The sequence below is a fragment of the Cupressus sempervirens genome, chromosome 3 (assembly GCF_028749045.1).
Source record: "Cupressus sempervirens isolate cs-2001-9-10 chromosome 3, ASM2874904v1, whole genome shotgun sequence".
In the NCBI taxonomy this organism is placed as follows: Eukaryota; Viridiplantae; Streptophyta; class Pinopsida; order Cupressales; family Cupressaceae; genus Cupressus; species Cupressus sempervirens.
In genome coordinates, this window is record NC_143120.1 from 560036732 (window position 1) to 560054754 (window position 18023).

Below are 18023 nucleotides of genomic sequence, written 5' to 3' on the forward strand. Positions count from 1 at the left end.
ACCCGATACGGCCCACACTTGCACTTCTTTAGCTTAGAACTAAGGACTGAGGGACATCCACGCTGTCAAAATCATCCAAGGCATGATCCTGAGCTTTGCACTCAGCAAGACGCTCTTTGTGAGCCAGTCAACTTTACCAATAGACCAAAGGCCTTTCAACACCAGTTAAAAAATTTGATTTCAGGAAAGTACTAAGAATGGCTGTAGATATGCTAGTTTAGTGAAGATTGGAGGTAGACGTGTAAGTCAAGATCGACGGGCGGGCTTATCAGAGTGAAGCATCCGTCATATACATCGCACTCACCACCGACCTTCGCGTTGTCCACGTGCAGGGAGATGGGATAGGTAGAAGCATCCATCACACATACAAAAAATAAGATGAAAAACGAATAAAATCTCCGCCAACCATCTCTTCATCCTTGTTCTCATTTCTTCGCGCCCTCCCATCTTCATTCCCGCCGGTCACTGATTCTGCGCCATATTTTTGTAAACAATGCCTTACTGCAAGGTGAGCAAATACCGACAAGACAAATTTAATGAAGGAATAGAGATTTTCTACGAGCAATACGGTCAGGGAAACATCAAGGTCCTCCTCATCATTGGTAATTATACTCATCCAATGTCACATAATTCTTTGTGTATTTATTTTTATTTTTATTGTTCTTCGAAAACTAGATTTAATGCATATGACTGCACGCAGTCCTCCGCAATGCCGTCCAGCATTCATGGGCTTTTAAATTAATAATGAATGGATTCTCGGTTCTTTGATCAGTAGTTTAAAGGAGAAAGGGCGTTTCGTTCGAATTTTTATACGCCCAGGCTTCCATATTGACCAATAACTTCGAAAACTGCCCGCATTGAAATCAAAGATTGCAGCTTCCACTTCATCCTAATTGACCTGAACCACATATTGATCATTTGGATTGGGACTTTTTTGTGTGTGTGGGTAATGTGTCCCCTTAGGTTAATTATTCTCGAGGGTCTTGATAATGAAGATGAGATAATCTTCGATTAATAAATTGTTGGAAGCCTACTCCTGTACCACATCTATCAGCCTGTTTTATCGCTGAGACATACCGCTTAATGTGGGGCTATGTTTGTCAGATTTGCAATCTGCAGCATTATTGCCATATGATACATGCTCATCATGCTCATCCCTGTGGTTAGTCCAGCAGATGAATACAATTCATGGCTTTCCGAGAATGATAAGCTTGCTGCTGGGACCAATTTACGAATCAGATTTATCATTATGGGAAGTGATCTAACAATGAATTAAATAGGAGATACATACTAGAGAATTGTTCAAATCACAAGCTTTCTCCCCTGAAATGATTTAAAGAAATTGCCAACTTGATGACGATTAGCATTTACTTTCAAATATTTGAGACTTAATTGAATTTTTTTTTGTTCATAATTTTATGTTTATTGGATAAGGAAACTTGTACAAGTCAACTCTTTCCTTGATTTTTAATACATAAAAAAATGTGAATTTGCAGGCCTGGCTGGTACACATGATTCTTGGGGTCCACAGATTAAAGGGCTAACTGGGGTTGACATTCTAAGCAAAGACGCATCTGACAACAATGATATTAGTGGAAATCAAAAGGAATATTCAAACAGACCCCTTATTCAGTATCCTCCAGAAATTCAGGATTTGTGGGTACATAACTTTGAAACAGTATACCCGGAGAATTCTATCCAGGTCTGCTCTTTTGATAACCGGGGTGTTGGGCAGAGCACTGTGCCCAAGCATAGATCTTATTATACGTAAGTTGTGTGCCATTTCTTTAAAGGCACTAGGAACTCAACTGTGAAACTAGACATAAAGTTAGGCATAAGAATATTAGTTAATTGTCATTTGCTTAAAGAGCAAAATGTTACCATTGCTGAAACCATATTTGACCTGCAGAATTGGGTTGTTTTCATGTTATTAAACTTATTATTCTAGCATTCTTTAACTCCAGTTCAAATGTCAAGACAATGAAATCTCCCAGGTTAGATAGTCATGTGTTCATACAGTTTAAGCTAAATATCCTTTTCTCTGTTCTCCAGCTACACATTCTAGAGGGTAGAATACATTTTAGTCATGGTATGCTATTTTAAAAGCCTGCTATCTTGGCTAGGTATCATAAGATGTTCTCTAAGGTTCTTGATGTCGATAACTTATTGCAAGATGGAGATACAAATATGATATTAATGACTATCAATTCAAGAGTTATTTTCCAGAAAGTAGAGGACACCGTTTTCTCAAAAAAGTAAAATTAAAGGAGATGACATAAAGATATTGTTCCTATTTCCAGAAAGTAGAGGACACCGCTTTCTCAAAAAAGTAAAGGAGATGACATAAAAATATTGTTCCTATTCCCACAATGCTCGAGTATTTCTGATGAAAGTAAAGTATTAGCTTTTCATAACTATATGCATTCATGTTTCTTGTGGGCAGAGCATTTTAATTTTAATGTTGAAGATAAGTTTTAGAGAGTGCAGTAGTGAACATGGACAATAAAGAAAATAAATGGGATTCAAGCAAGCTACCCTACTCCATTTATTACACTGATAGTCATTGTACTTCAATGATTATCTGTGTGCCTCTAAATTATCATCAATTTTCCCAGGTGTAGTGGCATGAGACTCAAACTCATAGGACAGGTCAGGGACCCATTGCTTCATTTGATGATGTGGAATCCATTGTACTTAATGAAGAAGTAATCAGAGTCTATATGGACTTGAAGAAGTGACGAGGAGGCCAATATGACATGCTAAGTAAAAATCATCAATGCCTTTCTGTTCCCAATGTTGTCTTCATAGAACATGAGGATCAGCACTCCTTTGAAGACTTCATAATGCTAAGATGATAATGCATACCAAGTTAAAAGACTATTGTTTCCAATTATACTAGTGGTGGCTTAGGACATGTGCTACAATACCTTGTCATTGAGTTTTCTTTGTCCAAGTAAAATCAATCGTTTGATTCTTAACTTCAAATTGATAAGGCATCATCTTTAAATCAATCAACTTTTATTGATTTGCTTGAATTATCTTTGAGATATTAATTGTCTATATGGGCTTTAGTAAAACTCTAATTCATTTAATGGGCTCCTAGATACATTTAATTCACACAAGGCTTGTCTTAGGCATGGCGGTAGAAATTGCAATTTCTTATCAATTGCCTAATTTGCCAAAATTTTCAACTTCAAAACAGTTATTTCCAAAAAATGCCAAGACCTTGGCTATATTTTGACATTTAAACTACCGAAAATTCAATTTTTTCAAACATTTACAACACCAAAAGTTGTAGAAAATGATAAATTTGCCAATTTTGATCCAAATTTTGACCCTTTTTTAGACATTAAAAGGGTGGCCAATCTTTTTTCCATAAATCCCAACCCTAAACCTTGTGTTTTTTTGTGATTTTTCCAGGTTATTAATTTTTTCCATTTTGGAAAACCTTATCCCCAACCAAATTTTCTATAGTTAAATCAGAATTTTTGAGAAAACTTTTCTTTTGGCTTGCTGATTTATTCTTAAGATTAATTTTTACTGCTATTTTTCTTATGAATCAAACAGTATGACACTATAGCAATTGAGAAAGAAACAAAATTCATCAACATCAAATCGATTTTAGGATTATAATTGAATTATATGGGTGCTTGTTTATTGGTTAAGTAGGATGAAATCCTGACTAAATCTGATTGAGAGTTAACTCTATTGATTGCAGGTGATTGATGGTTAACTCAGCATGAATTTGGTTAGCTTAGTCATCTAATTTCACATTGGGCTCAATTAGAGAGTGAACTAGGGTGCAAAGCTAGATGTTGACTAGGACTGACTTTTAATTTATCTACAAGAGTGGATATCATGACCTATCTTGTTATAAGCCCTGCAGCGGGTTTGCTCAAATCCAAAGGATTGTTTTATGGTCACACGAATCCTAGCTCTTTCCTTTTTGATAACTAGGCTCCTGATGTTGGCTAGGTGAGAGCATATGAAAACTAGAACTAGAATAAAGGAATTACTTAAAAGATACTGGAAGCTAGCCGGTCAAATTACGATATAAACAAAGTCATAGAGTTGGTCAATCAATAATGGCTGTGAAATGTAAATTTTGATCATGCCAAATTAGCTGAATGCATGTAGAATTGTGTCAGTACCAAAAGGGCAGACTAAATCACTCAATTCTGATACAATTGCCAAGATGGTAGAATGTATTAAAAATAAAGAGAGGATCTGGTAGATAACCAACCAAAGATTTATTATAATGAAGTACAAGGTTCTGTTAGTGAACCATCCAGGTTGTTCAATCGTTAAGCAATTATTGGTGGTAAGCCATTGAATATTACAATATTTGGAAGATTAGCAATTATTTCCTTTCAATATCTAAGTATCATGTCAAATAAGTATCCATAACTAAGCAAGGAGACATTTCATCATACACTTGGAAAACTAATTGAATGCAAGGCTCAGGAAGACGGAAAAATTAATAATAGTCTTTAAACTCAACTCTCTTGTGCATAAGATGCTTTAATATAACTGCTTGCAAACACAAACTTATGGTATAACTGAGCATAATGGTAAGGCCATAGAAATATTTCTACAACCATGATCAAGCAGTGGAATAATGATAAGGAGAAAAATTCCAGAGATAGTAGTTGGAAATTGAATAAGTTTCTGCAGTTTATGCTGATCCAAGCACTGAAACACTTAACAATGATACCTGTAACAATGGTACTCCATATACCAAGAGAGTACTACAGGTAGAAATTACGATATTTGAATGGTGTGACATACAGAAGTTGAATATAATTTTTTTGATAAAGCTCAAATTCTCTCCTCAAGCTCATGATCCTCACAAGAAGCTAACAACAGACTCAAAAATTATTGGCAAGTTCTGTTCATCTAGCCTTAAGGACTATGCAACAGTTTTGGCTTTAGGGACCCCTTTAATAGTCAACCAACTTGAAATGGTATGATAGTCTTTAGGAAAAGGGTTGACTGTTTTGTCTGATTCAGCAGCTTACAAGGCCCAAATATTATTTTTGCCTCTTGACAAGTAAAAACAGCTTCCTTTGTCTAAGCTGCAACCCTTTAGTGATGCAGATTAGACTTCCATCCTCTGCAAAATAATCTCTAAAAGGGCTTGCTCAGTTCCTGTATTTGAATTCCATAACCACACACAGCTGCTAAAAATAAACAAACACAAACATTTCTAATTGAAACAAGTGTAAATCTGAATCCATGCTCTTACTTTCTGATAGCATGAAAAAAACCAGCCTTAAGGAACAGTAACACAAAACTAAGAATTCGTTGTTATTAAAATCCCCATTTAGTATCTACAAAGCCAAGAAAAATCAAACTTTCTTGCCTTTGGATATTTCTTTGTTTCAAAAGGAGCCCAAAACTCTCCTCAAATAAAGAGAAAGGAAACCAAAAATAGGACCAATAAATAGACCAAGTTAACACACAAGTAACAGATGAAAAAGAAAACAACTGAAAGCAATGCAGGAGCCCCATCACTAGTCAGCTGTTACAAAGGACCTTTTCTATCTTGGGAGATACGGCAGGTTATAACTTCTATTATATAGTGCTGAAAAAGGGGGCATAAAATATTCAAAATTGTATCATTTTTTGCATCTGGTTATTTCAAAGGACCAGATCCTACTATCAAGGAGAAGTATACAGAATAAATCTATAGATTGATTACGATATGATTCGTGGCTTCAAGTCAGATATTTGTCCATGGATAGCAAGTATAACAGCAGAGGAATGTGTGTGGTACATATACCAACTGTTGTTTGATCCTAATGGATTCCATCTATATAGATGGTGGTCACATTAATTCCAAGACAAAGTTTTGTCGGTAATGCCTATAATTATCATTTCAATTCTATTAAATAAATGGAAGTTAATAAGCAAATTAGTTTAAAAAAATTATAATTAAACCAGAAAATTTTGCAAACTTAAAATAAAGGGGATTATTAACATATGCCTTTGGGGACAAGTGGGAGCCTCCAAGGTGGATTTAAATTGCTTGAGTTGTTTAAATAAGGGTTTGTTAGTATGTTCAAAATGAGCACCTTCAAGGAAACTTGTTCAGCAGTTTTCCAACTTATTGTGGTGCATCACTAAAAAACACTTACTTTAGTCTCCTATGTTGTTATGGCTAGCAATTATATTATCTTGGTGTTGTAAGCATTGAGATAAGGTGTCAACATGTGAGATTGCAGATCTTTGTGATGCCTGGTCAGTGAGAAATAATGTTCAAGAGAACTAGATTGTTAAATGTTTGGAGTTATGTCAAGATTTTTAATAATCTAAGAAAGTCAACAAGATATCCTTCTTTTGAAGACTTATGTACACCAGTTGATGCTGATTTTAAAGGATAGGTTTAGGAATGTCGAACACAGCATTGGAGTGTGTCTAACATCTGCCCTCGGCATTTGTGACATGTTTCAATAACATCTTGTAAGATCCTTAACGGGGAGGGTATTGATTTCCTAAATAGGTGCATCCTATGGGAGTAACAACCAGCTTAACTTGCCTCAAGTGCTAACAGAGTGAGGTTGCAGGTTCAGATCCCCTTGGATAAGGCTGGGGGGGGGGGAGATTGTTGGAATGTGTCTAGTGTCTCCCCTTGCGATTCACAACACATCTAATAACTTCCAATGAGATCCTTAACTAGGATGGTAGCGATTGACTAAATAAATAGGTGCATTTTTTGGGAGAAACAGCCAGCTCACCTCCCTTCGCACAGGCGCAGAGATCATGTTTGGATCCACAACAAATCAAATCCTATAGTGAGGTGTCAAACCTGAATTCAACTTTGCTAAGAAGCCAAAGTCCCAGTGGTCAACCATGGACGAGAAGTATATGAGTTGAAGGATTCAGGGCATGGTTTATAATTTGTGTTTCTGAGCTTAGAGTTCTGGGGTATCTAGTTCTCGTTAAAGGATTTTCCAATAGACACAGTTTTAGCTTGATATGATCTTTCCAATTTTCCATTATATAGTGAGTTAGACAAGAGGTGGTGGCTTATTATTAGTAAGTGGTTCTAGGATATTGTATGTAGCCTGTGTACTAAAGGGAAGCCTTATTTGTTAATGTCTGGTTTTGTAGTCAGACATATTTGTCTTTGGTATGTTATTTAGACATTTTCACATCTATCTAGGATGGTAAGATGTCAGATCACTGAAGACTCTTTAAGGGACAATAATAACATCGATTTTCACAGGTTTTGGCTTTAGCAACCATGGTTCGTGCTAAGTTATTGATACTTGGGAAATATATTTTTTTTGTGATGTGCATTCTATATTTTATGTGCAATCTAAAGTCATATTTCAATTTCAGATCTTTTAGGGGGTTAACATATGTCTGGCATCTGTGTAGCTAACAAGATTTAGAAGACAGTTTAATTACATATCCAACGATATTCAATGAATTGCAGAACAACTATTATGGCAAGGGATGCTTTGGCTTTATTAGATCATTTAGGATGGAAGAAGGCTCATGTCTTTGGTCATTCTATGGGTAAGCTGTGAGACAATCGATGCAATTTGTACAGTTTTCTTTATGGTAAATTTTTCAAAGCCATGTAGGTGTTATGATATTGGATAATGTATGATGAGATTTTTGAGAAGCTAGGAAAGAGAGTCTGTTCTTTGTTTAATAATGTTTGAGAGGCTTTGAGTTACATTTTTAACTTTTGTTGTTGCTTAAATATTTTTCTCTTGACCATATTGGTGGATTGTGCATCAAATGCTTGCTAGAGCAGGGGCTATGATAGCATGTAAATTGGCAGCGATTGAACCTGATAGAATTTCATCCTTGGCATTACTTAATGCAACTGGAGGAGGCTTTGAATGTTTTCCTAAGGTGATAATCAATAATCATGAAACTCCAAATGATAATTTTGTTGTAGGAGTGTATTCAGTTGGGACACCAAGAAATAAACCTAGAATTTGGTTACATTGTATTTGGATCGACAGAGTAATATCTCTGCCTCTATCTTTGATATGTTTTTTATTAGATTCCTTGATTCTACTAGGTCTAGATGGAACCATTCATCATGATAAACTTGGAATCTAGGTTATCAGTTTTTTGTACTTTGAGATATGCGATATATTTTATGATAACAGGGACAAAATTTCTTGTCAGGGGCATTAAAATCAACCAAGAAATGATAAATGAAATGAATTGCTTCCATACAATTATTAGATATTAATATATATATTTTAAAGGCAATTGAGCCTCGTTATGAGAGGAATCTATTGTGGAGAAAGCTTATTTTACTTTGTTATGTTCCTACGTTTATCATTTCCATTGTTTGTAGTTGCATTTTCTCTGAGATAATGGGAAACAAAATGAGATGCTAGCACAAACTATCACCGAATTTTTTTAATCAGAAACTGTAATTTGTATATTGCTCTAGAAAGATATTGATTATTGAAATCTTTATTTATCTTATCATTACAGATTGACCGCACCATGATATCCATAATATTACGTTTCTTGAAAGCAAGAACTCCAGAAGAAAGAGCCGATGTTGATTTAGATACTCACTATACAAAGGTAACATCTATACAATTGGGAGTGATTCAAATACAAGGTTTGGCAATCTTGATTTTATGATATTCGACATACTTTAATAAGTAGGAACTTGCGATGGCAAATAAAAATGATTGCACTTTTATTTGAAGCATTCTGAATATTGCAATTTTATTTATCTTTGTTGCTCAGTGATTGTAAATAGATATTAGCATTATCGGTATCTTTTGTGCTGAAGTGCAAAATATACGAAAGTTAAACCTGTTTTGTGCCCAGGCATGAAAGAAGAATGTTTTGTGATTAGAGTAAGGTCGTTGGTGATTCAAATCACAAATCTGAAATTAAAATTATATTTATGTCCATTCGTAACAGAAAGATAGTGTCAGTTCATGGGATTGATCAATCCTTAGTACAAGTAAGATAGCATCTATAGCATTCTCCCTAGATCACTTGCCAAACTACACGTGCATAATGGGCAACAATAAGTATAGAAATGAAAGTTTTCTAATGCAAAATTATTTTCATGCTTTAATGGCATATAAACAAATAATTGGAAATATGGGCCCTAGGATTGGAATGCCCTTAAAAGCAATCCACCTATAATGCTCTATCCACAATTTTATGTATTGTTATATTGGTTGCTAGAATTATTATGTTTTTTTTATAAAATTTTTATGCGTCGTATGTAACATTTGCCCCATCAGATCTAACATAAGTTCATTTTTTCCATTAGTCTCATTTGTGTAGTTCTAGTTTTCATTCTCTCCATCCATCTGTAATTACCCCATTTTTGAGTTGCATCAGAATTGACAGATTTAACCTATCATTGGTTCCTTGTAGGCTGATACTGGTGATTAGAGGACCTTGTAGATTCCGATTTATTTGGCTCTCGTGTGGCCAATTGTCAGTTTTGGCTTCGATTTGAGGGATTACTATTTATAGTAAGTCAACAAACAATTCCAATGAGCTCAGATGATGTGTATGAGTTATATGATGCTGTCAGATGTTACTTCTGATTTTTAGTTCAGGCTCCAAGATTCTCGGAGGTCTTTTTGGTCACCCAGTCAAGACCTTTCATCATCTTTTATTGTTGGGGTCACTCCTATGCTATTAGATTTTGGATTTTGGAGCTGTTAGGCCATTTTTCATAAGCTGGGTGCACCATTGGTTATAATTTAATTATATTTACTAGGGTTGCTATTTTAATTGAAATTGTTTAATGGGCATCTTAGTGTTATCGCTCATTGGAGTTAGGATGAGAAGTTTTAGATCACATGCACATGAAACAAGGACCTTGTGTCATTAATGAAAATGTCATTTTTGGAACAATGAGGGAGTTCAAATTAATGAAATGATTATTATTTGTCAATTTTTAAGTTATAACAAAGTTTGATGAGAAATGAAGCCTTTTAAGTGAAATATGTAAACATGAAGCCACTAGCCGTTTGGTGTGAAGGAAAAGCCATTTGAATTGAAATTTTATAAAAGCAAGCACTTGGAGATGGATATTCATTCTATGGCATTGTTTATTTTGTTAATTGAAGGGTTTGGTAACTAGTGAAGCTGAGAGAATTGTTAATTAGTCCAGCTTTTGCACTTAGAACTGGTCTCATAATACCAATGAATTCGGCTTGCAAATGCTGCTGAAAATCGAAGGAATTATTAAGGAGGAATTCTGAAATTGGATGCAGTTGGACATTGGGGTTTAATTTGCAAGAATCATTGCAATTAAGGCAGTGGTGAACATTGTTTTTGCAGATTGTGACTTGCAATAATGCTGGCGTGTGTGTTTGAAAAGGCTGTGATCATTTCTTAGGGCAGCATTAATCATTTTTGAACCTGCATTTTCTTTTTAGAGAGCTGAATACATATATATACTGACCAGTGTTTCAAATAAATGCCATTTCAAGGTGGCTTGGAGTTAGCATAGCTTATCAATGACAATAATCAGGCTCTCTGCATTAAGTGGGTGCATCATTAGTTGCATTGTAATTACTTGCAACAACGTATAGTCAATAAAGATGTTGAGTGCATTGTAATTGTTTCCTTGCAATTGTTTTAATTATTATGCATTTCTTCTTGAACAACAATCTGAAAAGCTAAAAAACAAAAAATTGCGAAAAACTTAAAAATACAAATAAAACAACAATTATCCAACAGGAGCCAGCAAGGCTCATTATGGTGGTATCAGTGAAGTTTTCTGCCATCTTGTGAGGTAGGAATTTATTATTATTATTTTGGTCCTAAAAGTTGAATAGCATGGTTATTTCAGGAAACAGTCATATGGCATAAGGAAAAACTCAGAGATGATTAAGAAAAAAAATAAAAGGATGGATGAATTGCTTTCAAATCTGGCAACCATAGGTAGTTGTGCACGGTATATGACCTTTTTGAAAGGGTTTGCATGACAAAACAAAAAGAAATAGAAACAAGAGGTCTCTATAGGTGGGACATCCAGAAATCTTTACAATGAACTTTCAGCAGTTAGTGACCAATCGGTACCTTATCCAGTGGAGATTAAATATCGGAGTTACATTAAGGAAAAGTGGGCACTCATAGTTCTAATTTTTATGACAACAGTCCTATGTTTGAGCCTATTGAGGGCGTTGATGACAGGGCAAGTGTGGAAGATGTTGTAGGTATCACGATGAGTTGTGACTTGCATGACGAGAGTGTTAGTTTTGAGGACTGCATAGAAAAAACAAGGTCTTCTACTTTTGATTTCTATGACAGCAATGACTTATATTTACAACAACATGTTATATCAAAGATTATATAGGTAGAGGATGTTGTTACTCCTGATTTGGGTACTTTTGATGTTATCTATAAGGATGACACATGCTGTGGTGAGTCTAGTGTGTCATATAAAACATTATTAAATGATTGAGAGATGTCACTGGTTGATCATAGGTACAAGGACTTGTAGTTACATGGGGAGTGGAAGCATGCGAGGAGATTGATATAGCAGTAGCTTCTACTTATTCAAACGAGTCATTTGTTGAGGTACCCAACAACAGTACCTTGGTTGTTGATGTGTGCAAGGGTGATAACATACATGTTGTTATGTGTTATGAGGTGAGTGATGCAGATACAGCGTCTTATTACACTGCAATTTGTGGTCTAGAGAGCTTACATGAGAGCCAGGGAATTTAGAGACACCTTTTGGCCGAACAATTGTGGGTGAGTGATAGTCAAATTACTACACCTATAGAGCATTATGATGTTGCCTATCAGAGGTGCTCTTGTGATAGATGAACATTGTAATAGAAGTCTTTCCCTTGTAGAGTTTAATGCCCTTCGAGAGGCAATCATTTTAATGAAACACAACTTTTACAGCTATTGGCCGATAGAGACTACCTTCCCGATAGAGACTACCTTCTCGAGTTGGGTTGCACTTGTTATGATGCCTTGTTGGGAAAGGAAGAGGAGGTAGTTGAGCTCACTCTTGAGCTTGAGGCAACTTCAGAGATATTGGAGAGCACCCAATTGGCTCTTTAGGATTTGCAGTGTTAGTTGGATGAGGTTACTGTGGAGTTGAGCAGAGTATAATGACAGTTGGTGATAACCATACATCTACGGATTTTGGTGATAGATGTGTTGGGGATGTCGCTACATCAAGCTCAGATATCGGTGTAAAAGAGGCAGTTGGGATTTGTACAGTGGATGAGTGCATCGGTCCATTGATAGGTGATGCAAGACAGCTTGTTGATAGCCATTATGATGTAGAGGTGGATTTGGTTGAGTTGTGTGATAGTTCACGACACCACTCCCTCTACTTCACTAGACACATGACGAGTATCAACTAGTTTGGAGGTCACTTGTGTTGATTTGTTTTCCTCTCTTGCAAGCAAATTAGTTACTTCATCTCATGTAGCTGATGGAAATAAATAGATGGTTGAGCCTCAAAGATAGATGGAGCAATTGAGGGTTTCAAGAGAAAAGGTTAATTCAACCTTGTCTTGTTTTGACTGCATAAATAAATATGTTGAATACCTACTTTAGAGAGCCGAGTTTAAGGAGAGGCAGTATGTTGTTGAGGTCGATACTCATATTAATGATTTGTATTGGAGGCACTTAAACCTAAGTATATCCTCTTGTTTATGTGGATAGGTTTGACAGGGCATCTACCCAATCAACTGTTCGGGGTGAGAGATTGGAGCCATCTTTTGATTCTTGAGTTGTCAATGATGAGCCATTGACAAAGGTCGATGCCTTTTAGCGTAACTACATAGTGAGGAGTGCGCATCATTTCCCTTTTGAACCATAGGTAGAGGATTTGATTACATGTTGGTTTTGGATTGGCTGCAGATTATACCACCCTTTATGGGATGGTACAATTGCTGCAAGTTTACAGGAGATTGCTTGTAGAATCAATACATCCATGGCGGTTTAGCAGAGGATGGATATCTTGGGTATGGTATGAACACTCGTGGCAGTTAGAGTTGGATTTCTTACTCACGGTTGATTGCTCGAGTGTACAGGGAGCTTTGGTCTATCTTGTGTTGATAGATATCCTTTCTTTTTGGTGATGGATGGATGCAAGCCTCTTATACTAGGATCTAGTTGGAGGCAGGTTTAGCAGTGCAGTGGGTCCTAGCGGATCACAACATGATGTTGGGATCTTGATAGCACAACTGAGGCCTTGGGTTATTTTCCTTGGCTGGCATGGGTTTAGGATTTGGGATCTTGGCATACTTTATTGAGCACTCTTCAGGCTGTTGTGGGATGCTTTACGTGCATCGAGATTAGGGTTTGATTAGATGCACAGTTCAGAGCGTAGAGTTTGTGCAAATGGCTTGTTGTCACTTTTATGAGGTGTGGTGCTTAGTAGTTGTGTTCGAGTGTGAGACATTTCTCAGTCTTCCTTTGGATTTCTAGTTTAGTGGAGTTTTCTTATAGTGGAGATTGCTTGGGAACAAGCAAAATCAGGGAGGGCAGACTATAATGTCCCCATTTGTGAGTTGCATTAGAGTTAATGGATTTAGCCTATCAATGGGTCCTTGAAAGCTGATGCTGGTGATTAGAGGACATTGTGGAGTAATATGGCTCTCTAGTGGCCAATTCTAAGTTTTGTTTCCAATCTGAGAAACTTATTGTTTATAGATAAGTCAGCAAATGGTTTCAATGAACTTAGATGATTTAGATAGTTATATGATGCTTTCAGATGCTACTTTTGACATTTGGTTTGGGCTCCAAAATTCTTGGAGGGAGTGTCCAGTTTTAGTAAGTCAACTAGTCAAGACCATTCATCATCTTTTATCATTGGGATCACTCTTGTGCTATCAGTTTTTTGATTTCTGTGCTGTTAGGTTATTTTTGCAAGTTGGTTACGCAATTGGTTATAATTAGTGTAACCTGGAGACTAAGCACCCCCCTCCCAAACCTTGAAGTACCTATCCCCGAGATGTCCCCGCACAGGGTACTTGAGTACCCAAGCATCCCCACCTCTGCCATTCTGCAACCATGCCGCCACAGGGATGTATACTTGAATTTCTATTTGATTTTTGATTTTTGAATGTTACTATTGGGTATGTAATACGTTACTATGTTGAATGTCAATGGCTCTAATTCATGTTGCAATTTTGCTATGTTCAAGTATTTTAATTTGGTATGTTCTAGTGAACTATGGAAACCCCATTTCATAACTAGCATTTCAAGTTCTATATGTATACTATACAACAGCCCTCTCTGGTCCGTCCTCCCCTTGCCGCTGTCCCCTTGCCGTACCCCCACCATCCTGAAAATGAGGCCCATTTTCCCTGCATCTTGGAAACTCGCCTTGGCGTCCTAGCGTCCCGAAGTACCCCCGTACTAGTGTAACACTGGTTATAATTTAATTATGTTTAATAGGGTTTCTATATTAGTTGAAATTGTTTAATAGAGACCTTAGTGTTATATAGCTCATTGGAATCAGGATGAGAAGTTTTAAATCATGGGCACATGAAACAAGGACCTTGTGTATTAGAATATCATTATATTAATGAAGCTGTCATTTTTGGAGCAATGGGGGAGTTTGAATTAATAAGGTGACTTTATGATTTGTCAACTTTTAAATTATAACATAAAGTTGCTTTATAAGCAATGAAGCTTTTTAAGTGAAAAGTGTAAACATGAAGCCACTAGCCATTTGGTGTGAAGGAAAAGCCGTTTGAATTGAAATATTATAAAAGAAGCTTTTGGAGATGGATATTCATTCTATGGCACTGTTTATTTTGTGCATTGAAGGGTTTGGTAAAAACTGAAGCTGAGAGAATTGTAAATTCTTCCAGCCTTTGAACTTTGAGTTGGTCTCATAGTACCAATGAATTGTTCCTCTAATTGCTGCTGAAAATTGAAGGAATTATCAAGGAGGAATTCTGAAATTGGTTGAAGTTTGACGTTGGGGTTTAGTTTGCAAGAATCACTGCAATTAAGGCAGTGCTTAACATTGTTTGTGCAGATCATGACTTGCAAGAATGCCAGCATGTGTGTTTGAGAAGGGTGCGATCATTTCTTATGGCAGTGTTAATAATTTTCTGAAACTGCATTTTCTTCTTAGAAAGCTGAATACATTTATACTGGCGAGAGTTTCAAATAATTGCCATTTCAAGGTGGCTGGTAGTTAGCAGAGCTTATCAATGGCAATAATCAGGTTTGCTGCATTAAGTGGATGCATCATTAGTTGGCATTGTAATTACTTGCAACAAGATATAGTCAATAAAGATGTTGATTGCATTGTAATTGTTTTAATTATTATGCATTTCTTCTTTCAAAAGTCTGAAAAGCAAAAAAAACATATATATCAAAAACAAAATATTGCAAAAAACTTTAAAAAACAAACAAAATGACTATTATCCAAGCAAAGGAGCCAGCAGGGCCCAATACACCCTGTCTCAAATTTTTAGGGAATCTCTGTCACTTTGTCCCTAGAAAACTGATGTTGAATTTTTCTAAGTTCTCTTTGATGATATTTATTGATTTCTAACTAAATTGTAGAGGAAGGACATCTCACAAGTTGGCAAGATCCAACATTGATACTGTTTGTAATATCCCACTTAGTTTTTAAAATTTTCTTAAATATAATATATCTAGGTTCACAATAATAGTCTGCATAAATAATTATAATTATGAAATTAGTCCAGAAATTGCAGTTTTAACAGTTTATTATCTAATTTCAGATATGATACTTATAATCTACTTCAAAGAATATTGAACTTATCCTTCATATCTACTTTAATTTGTACCAAATCTTTAGTGATCTATCTTCATAGGAATGTCTCAAAAATCTTCCTAAATAAAGGATTTAAATTCACCAACTCGGTAATAAAAACAAGTTTTTTTTGCCTTTTGTTTCTATTGGTATAAATCTATTTACACTTTACTTAAGTTTACTTAGGTTAATGCATTATTTTATTATTTATTTAGGTGAGACACTTAGGAGTTTGCGTACTCTTATGAGTTGTCATGTTGACAACACTGGAGTAAGCAACTCTAATTCAGCACATAGTGTCTACAACACTAGAGTTTGCATCATTAACTGAGTTGTCATGTAGACAACATAGTTATTCGCACTCCTAATTTAGCACATGGTGTCTACAACATATTTTTATGTGCTACACCTTTGTAGGCTTATCCTCACATCATCACACTTACTCCCATGCTTAATGGCGGATAACCCATATGTGGTGGACATGTGCCTGGTTGTATGACTTATTATGTTGCTGACTTCTATGCACTCTAGAAGCTTTCCAGAGGCCACAGGCACTCCTAGTGTACTTTCACATGGAATATTGAATGAATATTATATTGTCATTCAGATCATACTCTTTTTGGTCTATTGTTGTCCTTCTGTTTGAGTTCCTTGGTCTTGGGTGAATTTTCCCATAAGGCAAAATGTTACATGGTATTAGAGCTTGAGTAGATTCTCTTCACATAGTCATTCGAGACCGTTCATGCTTCAGCACCTTGGCCTGAATCCAGAGAATCAATAGAAATTGGGAGCGTCTAGAGCCAAATCGGACCTTGCCATTGCGTTCAAAATGTCGATTCTGTGAAAATCGGCAATAAAAGCTAAAGTTGATCGTGAGGCAATTTTTTTTTTGCAATATGGCACCCGAAGGCCCCGATTTGCAATTTGGGTATGGTCTTTTAATTGATCTGTTTATTTATTTCTAAGATTTGCAATTTTATTCTCTGCTATTTTTCTGCGATTTTGTGGAAATATTTGGAAATTTTTTCCGCCTAGCAGAGAATTTTTTTTTGCAGAACCTGATAGTGACACACTGACCTTGCAATTTGTGAGGAATATGCTGTGAGGAATATTTTGTTTTATTAGCAGCTTATTATATTTTTAGGCAAATTTTTTTAACAAATCCAGGCTGCTTCCTAAACATCTGGTGACCACACATACATTTTCCGGTAGATGGCTTAATCCATAACAATCGACCGAGCAACTTGAGAATCCGACGACTTTTTGTTATAAGTGTGCGGGCTCAATTATTTATTCCGCATTGCATGTAGTCTACCCACGAATGTGGGATTTTTATTAAAAATCCAGTTCTTGCTAAGTTGAATCTCCGGCGACGGAAGTTCTGCATGGGCACTGCTACCACAAAGACACGTGGCATCGGTTGATTGATCCGCTCGTCCACATGTCTTCCGCAGCTTTTGACACACAGCTGAATCACCGCCGCCCACCTCATCTGTAGCATACGTGGACATTGCACGTCAGAACGCCACCCTTTGCCACGGTGGACACCTAATTAGCACAGGTCTGCTACGTCCTCTGACACTTGCCTGCCGCGTTGTCATCCCAGTCAGCAATCCAACTTAGCAATCCACGTCAACCTTTGAATCGTACAACCAGTCAACAATTCCATATGCCAGGTCAGAAGACATGTGGATTTTTCATACAATTCTGTACACATCCGTATAGCTGACATCATCATGACATCATCCAAGGGTGGAGTTTTGCTGACGTCATCAAGTTCACGAGCTCAAATTTGATGACTGTTTGACGGTCATTTAGGGTTCAAAATTGAACTACTGCGAGGGCTGTATGACCGCTAAATTTAACCCCGTCTTTTGCTGATGCAACCCCTCTCTAGATTGATTTTTTATTTTGCAGTTCGACTTTGGGAGGCCATATCTCAGTCATCCAGACTCAAAATCAGGTGCGATTTTTTTGAAATTGAGTAGAATTTCCTAAACTTTTTAGTGGTGCAGTTTTTTTTGGTTTTGGTGCACGAATTTGTCAGAAATTGTGTCTTTTGGGGACTTTACCTGTCCAATCTTGCATTTTGCAACTTCAAATGCTCCGTACGGGCTCATCTGGACATGAATATAGGTTCCTTTTTTTTTTGAAAGTGCGTTATTTTTCGTCTAATTTTCAGATCCTGCAATCAGATTGCAAGGTTGTGTGGACATAAGTGTCACTTTCAGAATTAGGTCCTTTTCTGCATTGTAATACTTTAATATATCTTCAGAATTGTTGTATATTTGAG

At 36.3% G+C, this 18023-nt stretch overlaps 1 protein-coding gene across 1 annotated transcript in view; it reads left to right on the plus strand.

Moving 5' to 3' along the window:
• Positions 1–421: 421 nt before the first annotated feature.
• The window catches only part of LOC149567651 (alpha/beta-Hydrolases superfamily protein), a 143428-nt gene continuing 125826 nt past the window's right edge, over positions 422–18023 (plus strand). Inside the window, exons 1-5 of the mRNA XM_089820901.1 lie at positions 422–602; positions 1497–1767; positions 7442–7524; positions 7769–7869; positions 8470–8565. Of these exons, the coding sequence (XP_089677027.1) occupies positions 494–602; positions 1497–1767; positions 7442–7524; positions 7769–7869; positions 8470–8565 (660 nt within the window). The 5' untranslated portion in view covers positions 422–493. The remainder of the gene's footprint in view (positions 603–1496; positions 1768–7441; positions 7525–7768; positions 7870–8469; positions 8566–18023) is intronic.